This window comes from Tigriopus californicus, chromosome 12, assembly GCF_007210705.1.
Source record: "Tigriopus californicus strain San Diego chromosome 12, Tcal_SD_v2.1, whole genome shotgun sequence".
In the NCBI taxonomy this organism is placed as follows: domain Eukaryota; kingdom Metazoa; phylum Arthropoda; class Copepoda; order Harpacticoida; family Harpacticidae; genus Tigriopus; species Tigriopus californicus.
In genome coordinates, this window is record NC_081451.1 from 14,236,295 (window position 1) to 14,252,949 (window position 16,655).

General features: G+C 41.7%; 1 protein-coding gene across 5 annotated transcripts in view; it reads right to left on the reverse strand.

Annotated features, from left to right (window-relative positions):
• The window catches only part of LOC131892102 (uncharacterized), a 19,716-nt gene continuing 3,061 nt past the window's right edge, over positions 1-16,655 (reverse strand). For 3 of the 5 annotated variants that reach the window (XM_059241848.1, XM_059241847.1, XM_059241846.1), the window contains 4 exons: positions 3,134-3,751; positions 2,376-2,575; positions 1,838-2,005; positions 4-1,517 (listed from right to left, as the gene is read on the reverse strand). In XM_059241848.1, coding sequence (XP_059097831.1) covers positions 826-1,517; positions 1,838-2,005; positions 2,376-2,575; positions 3,134-3,285 — 1,212 coding nt within the window. In that variant the 5' untranslated portion in view covers positions 3,286-3,751 and the 3' untranslated portion in view covers positions 4-825. Of the gene's footprint in view, positions 1,518-1,837; positions 2,006-2,375; positions 2,576-3,133; positions 3,752-4,526; positions 5,421-16,655 lie in introns of those variants that run through there. The other 2 variants (XM_059241849.1, XM_059241850.1) reach the window with 2 other exon arrangements.

Here is a 16,655-nt window from a genome sequence, read left to right on the forward strand (position 1 = left end):
CTTCAGCGAAATAAAGATGCTTAGTGAAGAATCTTTACAATGAACTAAATACGAGTGAGTGAGTGCCAAGGGAGCTACAAGATAGCTATTCGCAAGGGGCAGAACCTGGTTGTACAAATTCGTCTGGTGAAGTGACACCATTCAAAGATGATCTTAATTTAATGCGACAATGACTTCAAGAGTTATTCAAGCACGGATGGTTTTAATTGAGTGAACCTTGCGCCAGCCTCAAGAGGCCCAACCAAGCAAAAGAGAAATGAATTATGTTGGCAATAATGTCATCCATCGCCAATGCTTGAATGCTTCAAAGTGATGTTAAATTTAAGAAAATTGAAGAGAAACAACATGATATCGAGGTGTGATTAAGGCATGGGTCAGAATTCAAGCTCGGTTGGATCATAATCCTTGCGTTTCTAATTCATTTGTTCATATTTAGACGTGAAGCCATTCTACGTGCGTACTAAGCAGGAACCCGTATGAAGTGGACATTAATACTGTATGTTACTTTGATGGGCTCCTAGGAGCTGGTAGAAATATTTTTTAACCCGCTCGACTCCCAATAGAGCAAGTTAGCATTGTCGGAACACACCTGAGAGACTATACAAAGGAAGTCTGCATGAGGCAGTTGAGTACAAGAAAACCAGCGATTAGCCCTGCCAAAACAAAGCAGAATTGATCTCTCTTTGGCCAATAATTCATCTCATTGATGTTGTACAAAAATGGTCTTTCTTGGAAAGGAATGGTCATTGAAAACACTGGGCCTGTGGTGACCATTCCCTTCAAAGAAAAGACACTTGCTTTTGCTTTTTTAATTTCTCGTTGTGTTCAAAATTGAAATTGATAGCCATCAACAAAATAGGCTGCGGACCAGGAGAGTGATGTGCTTGGATAGACTTTGATGTCCTCCCAGACAGGATTTGGCTTGGTCATATTCATACGTCTTAATATCTTGACCTTATTCCAACTGATGGTTTGGGCAAGAGTCATTGAAAAGAGTTGGTCTCTCAAAGAGTAAAAGAATCCATACACAGCTGAGTCTTCGAAATCGAAAGATGGCTCCCTTATCCATTTAGGCTCAGAAAGGGACATATCCAGACCGTAAGCCAACTTTGAGGGTCCTACAGGATCTCTTCCGCCAATGCATATGACTTTAGCCACATTGATCAAACCACAAACGGACCCATAGGTGGCTTCAGGAAGATCATCCATTCTTGTCCATTGATCATTTTCAATATTTAGCATCTGCACCTCCACCATCATGCTTCGGTTATATCCGCCAACTACTAGTAACGATGTCTCATTGAGCACCACCAACCCAATGGCATGTCGAGCTGGCTCCAAAGTTGGTCCCAGTATCCATTGCTGAGAGACCTTGTCAAATATCTCGACAATCCCGTGGTTTTGTTTTTCTGGGGTGGGGTGTCCTCCAATCACGATGGGCTTGCCTCTAAGCACAGCCATTGCTCCGAAGAGATGAACTTTGTTGAAAGAGGGAAATATACTCCATGTGTTGCTATCTGAAAGCATTTGAACTTAAATGTATTTCATCTTGCTCTGAGTCATTACTTCTAGGTATATCCGTAAATACATTTTCAGGGAAACTTTGGTGAGGCATAACTCTGATTGACCTAAGAACCTCTGCCAATGTGGCATATACAATGAGATTATTCAAGACCGAAGTCACATCACAAGGAATTTCGACTCTTTTCAGAGTTGAAATTCGTAGTGTTTCATATTCTTTGTATTCGGTTGATTTAGAAATAATTATGAGTCTCAATTCTGACGAAAGAGGTGTTATTTGAAGAAGTTGTAAAAACATATTTGTGTTCTGACTCACCTGAACTCCAATAATGACAATCCGTTGCATTTTCAGTACAATGCAAAATACCCATTCCTAACTGAACTTGTAGAGGGGTTCCATGAATGGGACTGATTGAAATGGGAGGAATCCCGCTCACAGATAAGGACTCGATTTCACCATTTTCCAAGTCTAAGAACGCGAGTTCTTGAGGCGTTTGAATTTTTTGAAAAAAAAAAACTGATAGAGAGGTGTGGCATAGTACTATTTAAAGACTGACTTCCATAAAACATTCAAATATTTGCAGCAGTAATGTTTTTCCATTAGGAATTTTTCCCCATTTCAAATATCTCCGACTTTACTGTCGGAAAGCATTTTTGACATTTTTTTCTTCACATGTTGACAAGTCTCCACATTTTTTTAAAAGTGGGTTAAAAATTAAGTGGCGCTCACAGTTTTGCATCTTTTTTGATAGCAATTGACAGGTGCAAAAGCATTGACTAATCAAAATACATCCCATATCTATGATGCCGTTTCTTTAGATCCATCAAACTATGCATTAAAAGTTGTAGATTACCTGGTTGCCTTTTCACCACTTGGGCATTCAAAGACATTTGTTTTTCCAGTCTGACAGGGCTTTTGATGCAATTTACGAACGTATTGGGAGGCCTTTTGAGCAATTCACAATTTGAGGTGGATGAGTTGCATTTGACGCCAATACATTCAGCAGAGTTTTGAGGCGCTAAACACAAAGGTGAGATAGTTGAAAGTGGCAATCTGGAAATAGATGTTGAGGCAGTATGTACCTATGTTCAATAGCTTTTAAGAATACATACTTTGGATTCAGTGTTTTTAATTTGATTCGATATATATTCTTTATTTGTAGTTCAATATAATTTCTAGTAGCACTAGCATAACAAATTACGAGGAGTTAAAGCAAAAATCAGTGGACCATTTTTAAGTTATGATAACCAAAAGGAACAAGTTTGTTTTTAGAGAAATATTTGTGAATAGATGAAAACGAAAGTACTGTACTTCATTGTTTGGCAACAACATCTTCAGAGAGAACACCTAAGGCCATCTCATTTTGAAGAAAACCCTTTTTTGCACACTTGAACTCCAAACTTCAATACCCTAACATTCTACACATACAAGTTTTATGCGTATTACGTACCACCCATTGTGCATAATGCGTTATGGATATACATTTCAAATTAAGCACTGGTATTATGCAGTTTTTTATCATTACCTTCGAGGTGCAATTAAAGAACTTATTCTGAATTAAGATTTGAACTAATGATATTTTTAGCATTTTCCCGGAGGATTTAATCTTACCCACTAGTTGGATTTTGTATTGTTGACCAGGTCACATCACATTCGACGGCATAACTCTCCATAAGGAATGAATCTGACCTAGAATATGCAAGATCCGATAAAAATGTAAGAACCGAAATTCTAACCACTTCCAAAGTAAGCTTATTTATCATGATGGCAACTGATATCGACTGTCGTCGTCAATGTTGCGTGCTTTAACGAATATGTGGATGAGATTCAAAATATCCTCGACACTGAGTCTCATTCAAAATACTTGTGAGAAAGTTACTCAAAACAAACACCAGTCCAAGCAAGTGGAGGGGAATAAGCCTAATACAACAAATCGTTACTTAATTGAGCTTTAGATTGGTTATTTGTCCTTTCGAGTGAGTTTTAGCGTCCAAATAAGCTCTCAAGCCAGGACTAAACATGACCTTCTTTCAGATCACAATCCATTTGTCGTTACATTTTGTCCTGTTTTGAAGAGTTTGTACCAATTGCACTCTTTTCAACCACACTTTTTGGTTTTAGATTTATTGTCAGTCGCGCAATAAAGTCAATTAGTCCTAAGTATTTCTCCCGGGATAAAAGTCCAGCCAGGTCCCTTCGCTCCTGTCTTCTTATTTCAAGGTTATACAACTGAAACAGGAAAAAAAAATATGCATTAAATGAGGATACGTTACTAAGTTCACTTGACAAAATCATGTTCAAATATCAACGAGTAAAAGTTGGAAGGTGAGAGGAAAAGGTATTGCCCGATATTTTTAAGAACGAGGGCGCTTCTCTGCATTTAGAACTCCTTGATAATGAAGCTAATTTGGCGTCTTCCTACTTGGATTTTGACCTAATTTATGATTGTCATGCTTTTTTTCATATTGTATTGCTTATAACAACGAGTAGTTATAATGAGTAATCCGGCAATCAAACATTAATTGTACGTTTACATTGTACCTTGAAAGCCATTGCGGTGACGATTTCTCTTCCTTTCTAGTGGACTGTAAATCTTATTTTATTGCCCTAACTTGCTCTCTAATTCTTCTGCTACCCTCTTTGTAACTCTCTCAACTCGGCTTGGCTCGCTCCATATGCTGGAACCTAATTCAAAGCTCGGAGAAATAACTTGTTTACCGTTGATTGAACCTAAAGATTTAAATGAGTGTAGTTATCTGGAAAACAGTTAACGTGAAGAGTTGCTCTTGTGAGGAAAACTAGACTTAACAACCATCTGGAAACCACACTCAGCGGCAAAACAAGTTATTTTGTCGAACTTCACTAATAAGGTCACGGTTTCATATATAGGCGAGGCCATCCTGATATCTTGCGGGGATGATTTGGCGTTGGGTGGGCAGAACCATGGACTAAGCAAGTACTGAAGTGGAAAGCTCACTTTGAAGACATATCAGATTTGCGTTACTTCGTAAGTGAGTGCTTGAACTCGAAGATGGAAGTCATTGTGCACTCTCCCATGGTGAATCCATTGGGTCAGGATGTAACGCATAGCTCTACAAAACCTCGATAGAATGCCTCCGATCTTGTTCAAGCGGTAATCAGGTCTTTTTTGTAACCCAAATTACACAACTATAAAGGTTGCGTGATTGATATTATCATTTTGCGCGAGGGCCAATCCAAGGATGACGGAATGCATGGATGTGGTGGCTCCATTTTGACTCAGGGCCCAAAAACCATTTTCCTAAAAAAGCACCTCCTTGAACACGTTCTTCCCCAGTCACCAATATTCATTTGCCTTAGATATTTCCCTTTCATTTTCAATTCATTTTTTTGTCCTCGGGGTCACTGGTATAACCCAATCTGCAATCCAGGTCTTCAACATTTTCAACATCTTTATCTGGCTGGCTTTCAAGTTCCGCAGTCTTCATTAAGGCCAATCAATACATGGGAATTGTCGCCACCCTGCAACCGGATGCGAAGAAAGGAACAACTAGGAGCGAAAAAACGGTGAACGCTCCCAACCAAGGTAACACTTGTAAGCTGACAATTTGAAATACCCTAATTTCCTTCCGTGATTTATCTGAAGAAACATTTTTGTGACTTTGGTGATGACTGATCACATTTCTCTCTGCACTCTAATTCTCGACCATGTTCAGTCATTCCGAGCAGGAACGCCACTTTGTCAGGCGTAATGCCAAATGAAACAAAAACAAACCCTGCATGTTATTAAAATTGACAAATTAGCAAGCTGCAATAGCTTCAAGTATTGAATTGGCATGCTAAATACATTGAAACCCAAAGGTCTTGGTAATATAGGCTATATGGTTTCATTCACTCCTTAAACAGCAGTAGAAAAGTAAAATTGTGGGAATTCTTCAAATATTACCGCCACGATAAGGGACTGGATGAATCTACAAAATCGTAGCAAAAATCACTTCTTTCAAAAAAAACATTGCTCGAGTGTTGAAGCTTACTGGACTCTTACGAGACGTATATTTCTTTATATAGCTGACGGAAAGGATATAGATTGGGAGGATACTACACCTCCCCCAAATAAGGACACAATTTCAATTATGGGACATAGAACGATAATAAATAAATCGATAATGGAAAGACGGTGAGGAAAATACGATGTCGAAATTAAATGAATCAACACGAAGAAGAGTCGATACGGGGACGGCCAGTCTGTGAGGAACGATGGGTTCTAGCGTAATTGTCCTCACTAATCATCTTGGGGTCGGAGGGCCGTAACAAGTTATCCCCGGGGGCTTATCGAAAGGAACACAAGGGAAGTAAATTTGTCCTTGCGCCTGCGCCTGGCGGCGGTAAAATGTCTTGTAGGCATCGTGCCTCATGTTGTGGTTCTGAAACCACTTTAAACACTTTCACAAAGAGGACGAGGATTTAGGACGGCTATGAGGGATACAGCTCCGAAGCCAGCTGAGGTTGAGTGAATTTCCAAGAAATGGAAACCATTTGATTCACTAGAGACGCGAGTCTTGGCGATCTCCGTATGATTGAGGTGTTTAAAGGCGTTTAAATCACGGCCTGCAGGATTGCCCATAATTAGGGCAAGTTACTTTTTCGTTTTCCTAGAAATGCGAGAAGACCGACGTAAAGGGGAGGAGAGGTAGGAGGAACTGGCAAGGAAGGAATGGAACCCGGAATATTTAAATCATGAAGAAGCGCATCGTCTGCAATAAATTTGCGGATGAATTTGCGATTACGCCTAAACCGTTTGCCAGTAGCTGCATTTTAATTCATAAGATCGTCCATTATCTAAAGGATGAAGAACGATCGAAGTTTGCACCCAAATTTTGCTGACAGGGTGCTGAACAAGAACGGCAGTTCCAGGAAGGAGAGGAGTAGAAAGATGAGCCGATTCGTCAGTCAGCTGATTCTTCTTTATCTTCGCTAAATTGCGATTCTGTAAAAGAGTCGGATCGAGAGGAACATCTTGAGGGACAAGAGTAGGGAGCAAACCCCTGGGTTAGCGGCCAAAAGCAAGCTGATTTGGACTAAGGCTATTAGGGCGAGGGAGGCACCGAAATTCGTGCAACGCAGCGGAAAAGTCGGTGTCGGATTCTTTACATTTACGAAGAAGCATCTTAGCATTCTTAACCGCAGACTTTGCTAAACCGTTACTTGAAGGAAAATAAGGTGAAGAAGTTTTATGAGAAATGCCTCTAGATAAGGCCCACGAGGTAAATTGCTCGGGAATTCAGGGCCATTGTCAGTGATAATGGTTTCAGGAAAGCCGATAATTTCGAACCAACGCGAAAGAATTTTAATTATGTCATTGGTAGCCGTGCGTAACAGCTTTTCAACGATCAAGAAACCTGAGTAAGCATCCACAATCGCAAGAAAATTGATGCCCGTAAAATCAAACAAGTCTGCGGCCATCAGCTGAGTAGGGAAAGTTTGGTCCAGAATATATGACTGGAGCGGCTCACTAGGTTGTGAAGCCTGATATTTTTGGCAAGCTGTGCATGAAGCAATTAAAGTTTTCAAATCATTATTCATGCCAGGCCAATAATAACTACTTTTCGCAGCTAACGACGTTTTTGTTAATCCTTGATGTAAGAAGTGCAATCTAGCGAGTATCTCGTTACGAGTAGGATGAGGAATAACAATCCTGTCTCCCCATGTCAGCAAGTATCCTTCGTTGCCACCAAATGTCGTTTGTAGAACACAGACCCATAGGACCACGGAGATATCGTAGCTTTCCCTATGGCAATAAGAAAGTAGTTAACTTGGAAGCTGCATCTGTCAGGGCAATTTGAAAATAGCCCTGAACAGCCTCCATGACTGCAAAGAATTTCATACTTGCGGGTATTGCCCGCATGATCTTGCCTGAAGTAGGAAAAGGATGGATCGGCGTTTGACATGTTTGTTGAGCACTCTAAAGTCAGTCACCAAGCGAACGTCCCCATTCGTTTAGGGACGAAATGTCCAAGGGCCAACCCAATCAGTAACGCCTGGTTCGTAAGCGAGGACGCCCTGAGGGACTAATTTGTCCGTATAGGCCTAGCGCCTTCGCCTTGGCGTCAAAATGTATCGGAACAGGACGCGATCGTGTAATTCTAAGCGGTGGAGTAGGGGACAAAATTTCATCTCGATGTCCATCGGAGCACCTGTCATAGTTTTGTCAGGCAGCTCATCACTGACGATGTCTGGAAAGTTCTTGAAAACTCTTTCCTTAATGCGCTCACAAGCGAGATAAGTAGATGAATCACTAGAAGGGTCACAGGAAGACGTGGCACTACATATCTGGTTAGGAAAACCAGGAGGGATAACTTTGAGGTCAACAAGATCATGCCAGAGAAAAAGAATCTCGTCATGGAGATCCTTAGTAACTAAAGGATTGAGAAAAATAGTGTCATTCTTCCTACTTTCACGTGGAAGAAAGATTTGCATGGCTTTCGGTATTCATATAAGTTTTATTGGCACATTTGACCTTCTGGTTTTTCTCTGTTGGGTCAAATATGACACCCATTATCTGAGCCAAGTCTAAGGCCATAAGTGTGCGAGTAGTGCCTGAATCGGGAAGACCAGGATGTTGAAACTCTCGTGCATTTGGATCACCCAAACATGTCACTTTCACTGTTAAAGGAGGAGTGGGACGATTACATCCCGATAATAGTCATTGACAAACCTCGCCTACTTCACTACCACCTGAATCGTCAGAAGAATCAGTAGGAGCGGTGGTTTGGCGTGCCGATGCATTCCTCTGAGACTTGGAGGCATTCCAAGCAGATAGGCACGCGTTAGCGAAATGGTTATTCTTTGTAAAAGTCGTGCACGAGGGCTTGTCCAAAGATGGGCAGTCATTCCGACTGTGCTCTGGCGAGGCGCAGATGAAGCACTTTCCTTTCAAGGAAGCCGGAGAAATCCTAGTGCCCGAATCAGGCTGAGCCCGTTGTTGACGTTTGAATGGAGGGGCCCGGTTGTCTTCGCCTGGACAGGTGTATAAGTGTCAAATTTCTTCTTGTTGTCTCGGTTGGCGGAGAACCGAATCAACTTCTGCTGGACATCTTCAAAAGAGGGATTTTTCATGTCCAGAATCTTCCAACGAGACTCGGTTCGTTACACCCGGTGATCACTCTGAAAGTCTGGATGTCATCAGGGGATAGTGAGGAAAGATCCGCCTCCGTAGAAAGGGAGAACAGACTTGACAGGAATGTGTCGAGGCTTTGTCCCTCAGCACGTCGAAGGGCAAAGTAGAAGTGCCGTCGCGTTACCAGAGGGTATTTGATGAGGAAAAGCTCGGAGATGAGCTCGATGAGGCCGCCATCATTAAAAAAAATTGAAGATTTGGAGTATTCTGAAGGGAAAGGATCTTCGGGCAAAGTGTTTCATTCACTGGGGCCTTGAAACCCTTTAAAACTTGTGAAGAGGCCGCAGGGTTGGGAGGAGATGGTGTGGCCTTGGCCATAGCAACAGCCATAGCGTCTTGTCATTGGCCATACATGAGGTCAATATTGGCGATTTTGTCTTCCCACATCTTGAGGCCTTTGTCATTGAGAAGAGGACCGGCGATATAAATGACTCGCCTGTAAGCTGTGTCTGCCTTCTCATACGAGACTTTCAATTCCTCGAAATGTTTGACAGCCTCGGCGGTAATGAATGGGGAGAGGTTACTCGAGAGAGGTAACGGAACGTTTCAGAGTGGTAATCCTCTGATTTAACTTGCCCATATAGGCACGAGCGGAGTGTTTGGCTTTCTCGTAGAGAGCGTGGTCTACAACTTCGACGTCAACTAGACTTTGGATAAAGTCAGGATCGTCCTCAGGAAAAGTTGTAGCCATTGTTGAACGTGGCAGAGAGCGTGATAAAATCACTAATACGTAAAAGAGAGATACACGAGAGGTGAGAAGATTCCCAAAGTGGGGTAAGGCAATGTCTAAATGGACAAAGCTCTCACTCTTTGCACAACTGACAACGACAGGAGGAACAATCCTACCGACTGCGCCATCGAGTGTTGAAAGCTTACTGGACTCTTACGAGTCGTATATTTCTTTACATAGGTGACGGAATAGGATATAGATTGGGAGGATACTACAGTACGGAATACGTAGGCCTTGTTGATCCGGTTGCATCTTTCAAGTCAGACTTGGACAAATTTTTAGACAGCATACCAGATCAACCCTACATTCAAGGACTAGCTCGGTCTTCCAACTCAAATTCGTTGGTAGACCAAATATCATGTAAAGGTTGAAAGGTAATAAATAGACGAATTATAACCTTTCATTTTAATAGTACTGGGGATTACATTCCCTGTAGCGGTTAGAAAAGCCCGTGAAAACACAAACCAAAAAAACAACTGGATTTCTTGCATCCTTACGTCAGACAAATTTACCTAATTTGGACGGTTTCTCGAAAACTTTCTCATTTCAGCGCTTTTCCCCCCAATTCTGGTCACCCCAAGTTAAGATCTCATTTTGATTTAACATTTTGTCTTTTTCCAACAAATTTGGCACGAAATTGCAATGTCAGCCCTTGATGTCTTAGGTCAGGGACTAATTCACCGCCAACTAAACATGAATTATCCGTGATTCAAAGAACGCGAAAAAGTTCGTGAACTAAGTCACCGCTAACTAGCGGTGAACTATGAATTAGTTGTCGAGCTAAACATGATTCAAAGAACCGGCCTCTGGCTCCAAAGCAATCAAAAAAGAGTCGAAATGATGAAGCGAAACGTAATACAAGTTATACTTCATTCTGACTCCATTTTGCCGCAAGTATAAGCTCCTTTGACTTTGATACAGGACTGAAAGTCTTCTTGTGTTGAAGTGTAAATGCTTTGATCATAACGGGCTGAGCGAACTTGTTTGACGTTTTCCAGAATCACGATGAAGTTGAGAAATAGTGCGCAGTGTCCAAAGTGGAGACTCTTTGGCAGAATTGCTGATAAGACTCTATGCTGGGAAGCGGAGGATTACAAGCCGTGGATTCCCCATTTCTAAACGACGCTTGAGGGTGGTTTGTTGTAGAGGTTTTTCTTTCTTTACTTTATCTAACTATACTTTAATTGGTAGACACCTCTGATATCGCGAGACTTATTACAGTCTCTTTGAGTCAAAACCATTATTGATGGGCGACCTCGTTGCCTAGTTTGCACACTATTGATAGGCGACTCGTTCGCATTTTTATGTCCACCTTTGATAACCTGTAATTGAGAAACGACTTTGGACGTTTCCTGAGCCCAACGAGACACAATCAGATTCAATTTGAGGTGTACCAATTCATGCCCCCAATACATGTACATTTGCAATCATCCTCAAGACTTGGTCAAGCAAAGGTAGAAAAGTAAACGGTCGAGATAAGGTAAGATCCTAATTCAAGTCTTGCATTGTATAATACTGTACTTACACAAGAAATACAATTAATGGTGAAACGGTATATCACGAGTTTGTTGTTCTTCGTTCTTTGAGACAGTAGTGTTGGCTCTAAAAACCCTATAACCGGAGCTCTTAAGATAGGTCTAAACAAATTAACCCCTAGTAAAATAAGCGCCCTCTTTAAAAGGACGCTATCTTGGCAAGCAACCTAGCGCTAGGGCCAGAGACTGGATATTCTAATGTTCCTTTGTTGTTTTGGGAATAAAAACCATTTTTCTTGTAAAGGGAGACCTTCAATCTCATCCTTGTACCGAACACACTGCCCTCTCATTTTGATCTCCCAGTTGTTCAAGAGGTTCTGCTTCCGCCCATTTTGAGAAAAGTCCATACACACCAGCAAGTACTTCTTTCCATCCTCGGTCTTAGGAAATGGCCCAATGAAATCAATAGCTACTGTTTCCATCTGTTCCAAGTGACTATCATTCGCAACAATCATTGGTGCTGTCCGTGGTTTTAGAAGAAAATCTTTCTTTACGGCATATGCTCCGCATTTGTTCGCCCATCTTTTGATGTCGTCCCTCATTTTCGGCCAGATGAATCGTTCCTGTACCAAAGTCAGAACCTTCTTTGGTCTCACGTGCCCCAAATTTTCGTGAAACTCGATTAGACACTCCACTTTTAGATGACGAAGTTAAGGACATTGAGCAGGTCTCATCCATGAAGGATTTAGGTGTAGTCCTCCAAGATAATGGAAAGTTCGATGAGCATATCCAGTTGAAAGTTGGTAAGGCTTTTCAAACATGTGGTTGGATATATCGCACGTTTAAGTCCAGAGATAGTGTCACGATGCTAACTCTGTACAAGTCGATTGTTCAGCCGCATCTTGAATATGCCTCTCCCATTTGGGCTCCAATTAGTTCAGCAGGTTTGCAAAAGCTCGAGCAGGTCCAAAGATGTTTTACTAGGAACATCGAGGATATGAGAGAGCTCTCGTATTGGGAGAGGTTAGAAAGGTTGGGATTGTACAGTATTCAGAGAAGGTACGAAAGGTATCTGATATTGTACGTTTTCAAAAGCATTCATGAGCTTTGTCCCAACCCAGGATTTAGGGTCAATTCTAGTGACCGTAGAGGCTTAACGTGCGTTTTGAGAGCACCTTCAAGCCCTCGAGAATCCAGGCTAGTTAAAACAATGAAGTCCAACTCTCTTCTTTCTCGGGCTCCTTCATTGTTCAATTTGCTGCCCTCAAATATTCGTAGGGTTTATGTAGGGGTTGATCCAGTAGCAAGATTTAAGCGAGACTTGGACAAGTTTTTGACTAAAATTCCGGATCAACATTATATTTAAGGATTAGACAGATCAGCCAACTGCAATTCGTTGGTCGATCAAATGATATATATAAATAAAAGTCAAGTAAAACAAATAATCTGCTCGTCTTGAACTGCTGAGATTTCAATCCTGGTAGCGGTAAGGAAGTCCGCACAAAAAAAGTAACTTCCTTGCGGGACGCCGGAATGCACAATTTGAGTTCATCTTCCGCCCTACAAAATCACACTCCGTCCTTCAGGGTAAACTTGACTCCTTCCTTCTCCACAGCATCGTGAAGTCCACGATCTTAGTCTTGAGCCCTTCTCAAGTTTTAACTTCTTCCATGCTTAAGACTACTGTTGAGAGGCGATCCGCATCCTGGTTGTGTGCTCCAGCAATATGCTTGATTACAAATTCAAACTCGGCCAATCGTAATGCCCATCTCCCCAGCTTCCCATTGCAATCTTTCTTGCTCTTCAACCATGCCAATGGACGATGATGTGTGAGGAGCAGAAACTTCCTTCCAATTAAAAAATGTTTCCACCTTTCCACCGCAAACATAATCGCCCGAGCTATCTCTTCTCCAGCTCTTGCACTTGATTTGGTTATCGATATTGTCGGGTTTCTTCCTCATCCAATTTTTCCAAGTTTAACAAGCCCTCCTCAAAAAGAGTTTCCACTCGCCGCTCTTGGTCCGTTGACCCACATTCGATCCCAACAAGAATACTGCATTGCACATCTCCAGTTTCATCCACAGATGGAACCAGCGTTCTTCCCATCACCACAAACTTCAGTGCAGTGTCCGCACTCATACCGCTCTCTCCCAAGAAATCCACCCTAAGTGTTACGGACGAGACATTGTCCACGTGAAACTTGTGTTCCATCTCCCATTCTCCAATCTCCACGTGACAAGAGAGCGTTCATCCAATGTTCAGGCTTCTACCCGAGGCCGTTTCGAACCTGGTTGAATTGTCACTGGATGCCTTGAATCGACTACTTGGCAAAACACTATCAGTCGCTACCGTGTCCACCAAAGCCCGCACCTTGCATCCATTCAGCACACCGTCGATTTGAGGTCTGGCATGTCTCATTTCAATGCTCCATACTTCTCTCCCAAATTCAGTCTTGACTCAATTCTTCGGACAGTTTTTTGCAATACGTCCAGTCCGTCGACATTCAGAAACACAGATAGATTTATTTCAGGAACACTTTGATTGTGATTGGATAATGTCGGCATTTAATCTTTGAGTTAGGATCTTGCTTTATCAAAAATTTCATGAGCATGTAATTCCTCAGGTTCTGGGTAAGCTAAAGCTTGTTTTCATTAGGACCTGAGCAAATTAAAGAAGACATGACATAGATAGTCAATAATGTTACAGAGGCCAAGCTGCAACACAATAACGTGAGTTGGAAGAAATACCAGATGAAATTGAAAGGCTTGTAAGAAATCATATCGGCACGAATTTACAAGAAAAGAAGGGACCAAGGGAAAAAGATACAGAAAGAAAAATATGAAAAACACAGCAAAGCAAATATTTCAAGTGTTGATTTGTTATGTTTATTAGAAAATGCGAAACGAATTCAGGAATAGGAGGAAAATTTAATAAGCCTCGAATTGTATTTGCTGAATGGAGTGTTTTGATGAGATCGAGTGGCTGATCATCGTAATAAAAGAGAAAAATGAAAATCAATGCTTAGCATTTTTGTTGGCATATATCTGTAAGAGATAATCTCTTATTGTTTGGGTGAATTTAATTTTGGTTAGATCAATGTCTGGAGGGTTGAAATTATTCCACTCGTTGGGAAAAGCAAAGTTCGGTAGTCTTTGTAAAAGTGCCGCCTTGGCAACTGAAGTAATTGATCTCCAACCGCCAAGCCAAGGATTATTTTTCCGTTTGAAAATATTGATACATGGTGGAACTTCTTGCAAGCACGACTGCCTCATCACTTGAACGATTTTAAGCATGCGCAAATCTTGCAATTTTAAGAGCTTGGACTCATGAAACAAAGATTCAGTGTGAGAAAACCACCTCGCATTATTTATCCAGCGTGTAGCTCATTTCTGGAGTATGGACAAGATCTTCAGTTTCGTACTTTGGCCAAAAAATTCAACACCGTACTCCAAGATTATACTTCGGATAAGCCCATCAAAAAGTGGTTTCTTTACAGTTCTGTTTTAAAACACGTCAGCGCCCCACTTGACTGTCCCATGAGCAATAGGACTGAATCAGGCTCGTTGGCCTTTACCTTTGCTTTTCCGTCCGACAATGGGCCAACAGTTTCCCGTACTCCTTCACCAAGAAGTGCGGCCTTTACTACAGCTTCGAGTTTTTCGGATTTCTGTTTGAGAACTACCCCCTTGAGCTGTGGACTTAATCTACTATGTACTAGCCTATCCCTAGGCTAACTAGTTGTTTGGCTTTGGCGAATTTCGGATAGCATTCTTGAATTACAGATTTGCATCTCCGCATATAGTGGACCACAGACTCTCTTGGTTGCATTGACATTGACCAGAAATAGTACTTTTCTACCACCGCTTCTCGGTACAGATCTCCATCGGAGTGAGGGCGCTCTTGATGGCCGAAAAGCTCGCCAATGATACTGGTTCCACATCTTCAAGTACTGAGGAACCGACCTCCAACAATCCAGGGAAAATCTTCGCTGCTTCCGCATTGGACCAGCCATTAGCGTTTGCGACCCGTTCGAAGTACTTGAGGTAATCTACTGAGTTGTCAGCCTTCGTCTTTGCCACTGGAGCAATTGCGTACGACATATCGCACCGCGTTGTATACTTCTTCCGAACAAAGTACCTGACAACACCGATTCGGCTCTTCTAGGTTCCCCAACGATTTGGAATCCACCAACGTCGCACAGTAACGAGAGTCACCGCTGCCACCATAAACAATAGACAAGTCATTGGTTAAAGACGAACTCACTTTGTATATTCTACAGATTAAACATGTTGAGAAATATTCTGAGTAAAGGTAGGAAAGGAATTGATGCTAATTAGCGCGGAGGAGGCTATATTTGTCATTTACTCGAAATGGTCCTATGGGAGGTTTTGACTTTCTTTTGGAGTTTGTACGGAGTAGAAAGCTTCCGAATTGCGCCTGACCTTTCTTTTTTTTCTTACAATTTTGTTCTCGGTTTATAGCCGTTGGTTTCAATTGAGACGAATCAATTTTCCTGCACTAGAATTTAAACGATTGCAGTTACGTTTTTTTTCTTCGCAAAATCCCTCTTTTTAAATCGTCACTCTTGGTGTTTAGGGGGTTGATTCGGCGACTCTTTGTTGAACAGAAGAGATACTTCGAAAGAGGTACTCACTTCCTCCCATGTCCAGTAAAACAATGAAGAATGCTATAGTCCGACAGATGACTTTGCGTCACTTGAATTTGTGCTATAATGTCGGGGTTGTTGACAAAAATCAGATCTAATATACTCTATGGTCGGATGGCTAGACCGACTTGTAGGGAGAGAATTACCCTCGGTCATGCAGTCATCTAAGAGTTGGAATGATTCTGAAGAGGTCTTGGGTAGAGGAATTTAGCCAAGGGATGAGCTTGTCACTTCACGACAGTTGGAGGGAGATTAAAATCCCCCACTATCAGGAGACGGGAGCAACTAGATTTAGACAATTCGTTGTCAATGAATATGAGCCCATTTTGGAACAATTCATTGGCGTTTGAAGGTGGACTATTAACCGTGATGAATGTTAAATCCAAAGTTAATGCATGTGTTATGAGTACTTCTACTTCCCTATTTGACATTTTGGTAGACGTGGTTACACAGTTATTCTTAATGTACAAGCATTCGCCACCATGAGAGAAGATATGATTTTCAGGTTTTTTCCTGTTGCAGCGAATCAGGGTGAGGCCTTTTATGGATAAGTCTTCGTCCAGAACCCCATCCCGGAATCAAGTCCCTGCATGTGAGATCAAAGAGGTATGTTGTTCTAGCCTTAGCTGTTCCAGAAAGTGTAGGCTGTGTATTAATGGGAATAATTCGTCACAAGGAACTAATACCAAAAGCTTCTTCCGGACAAATGTCTTCACAAGAGGTAAATATCAATCGAAGGAAACAGTGTTGAAAATAATTTAGCATCACTGATGCAATTTTATGTTTGTCTCTTTTTAATAATAGATGCCCCCAACATTATGTGAATTACGAAGGACAACGTCAGCTCTCTAGGCTCTCTTTACTATGTAAAAACTGAAAAGCTGAAGTGAGATGAATTATATAGAATTCAGGATTGGAAAGGAGCATAACCGACTAATCTGTTGGCAAAAAAGCATTCATGAGCTTTGTCCCAACCCAGGATTTAGGGTCAATTCTAGTGACCGTAGAGGCTTAATGTGCGTTTTGAGAGCACCTTCAAGTCTTCGAGAATCCAGGCTAGTTCGAACAATGAAGTCCACTTCTCTTCTTTCTCGGGCTCCTTCATT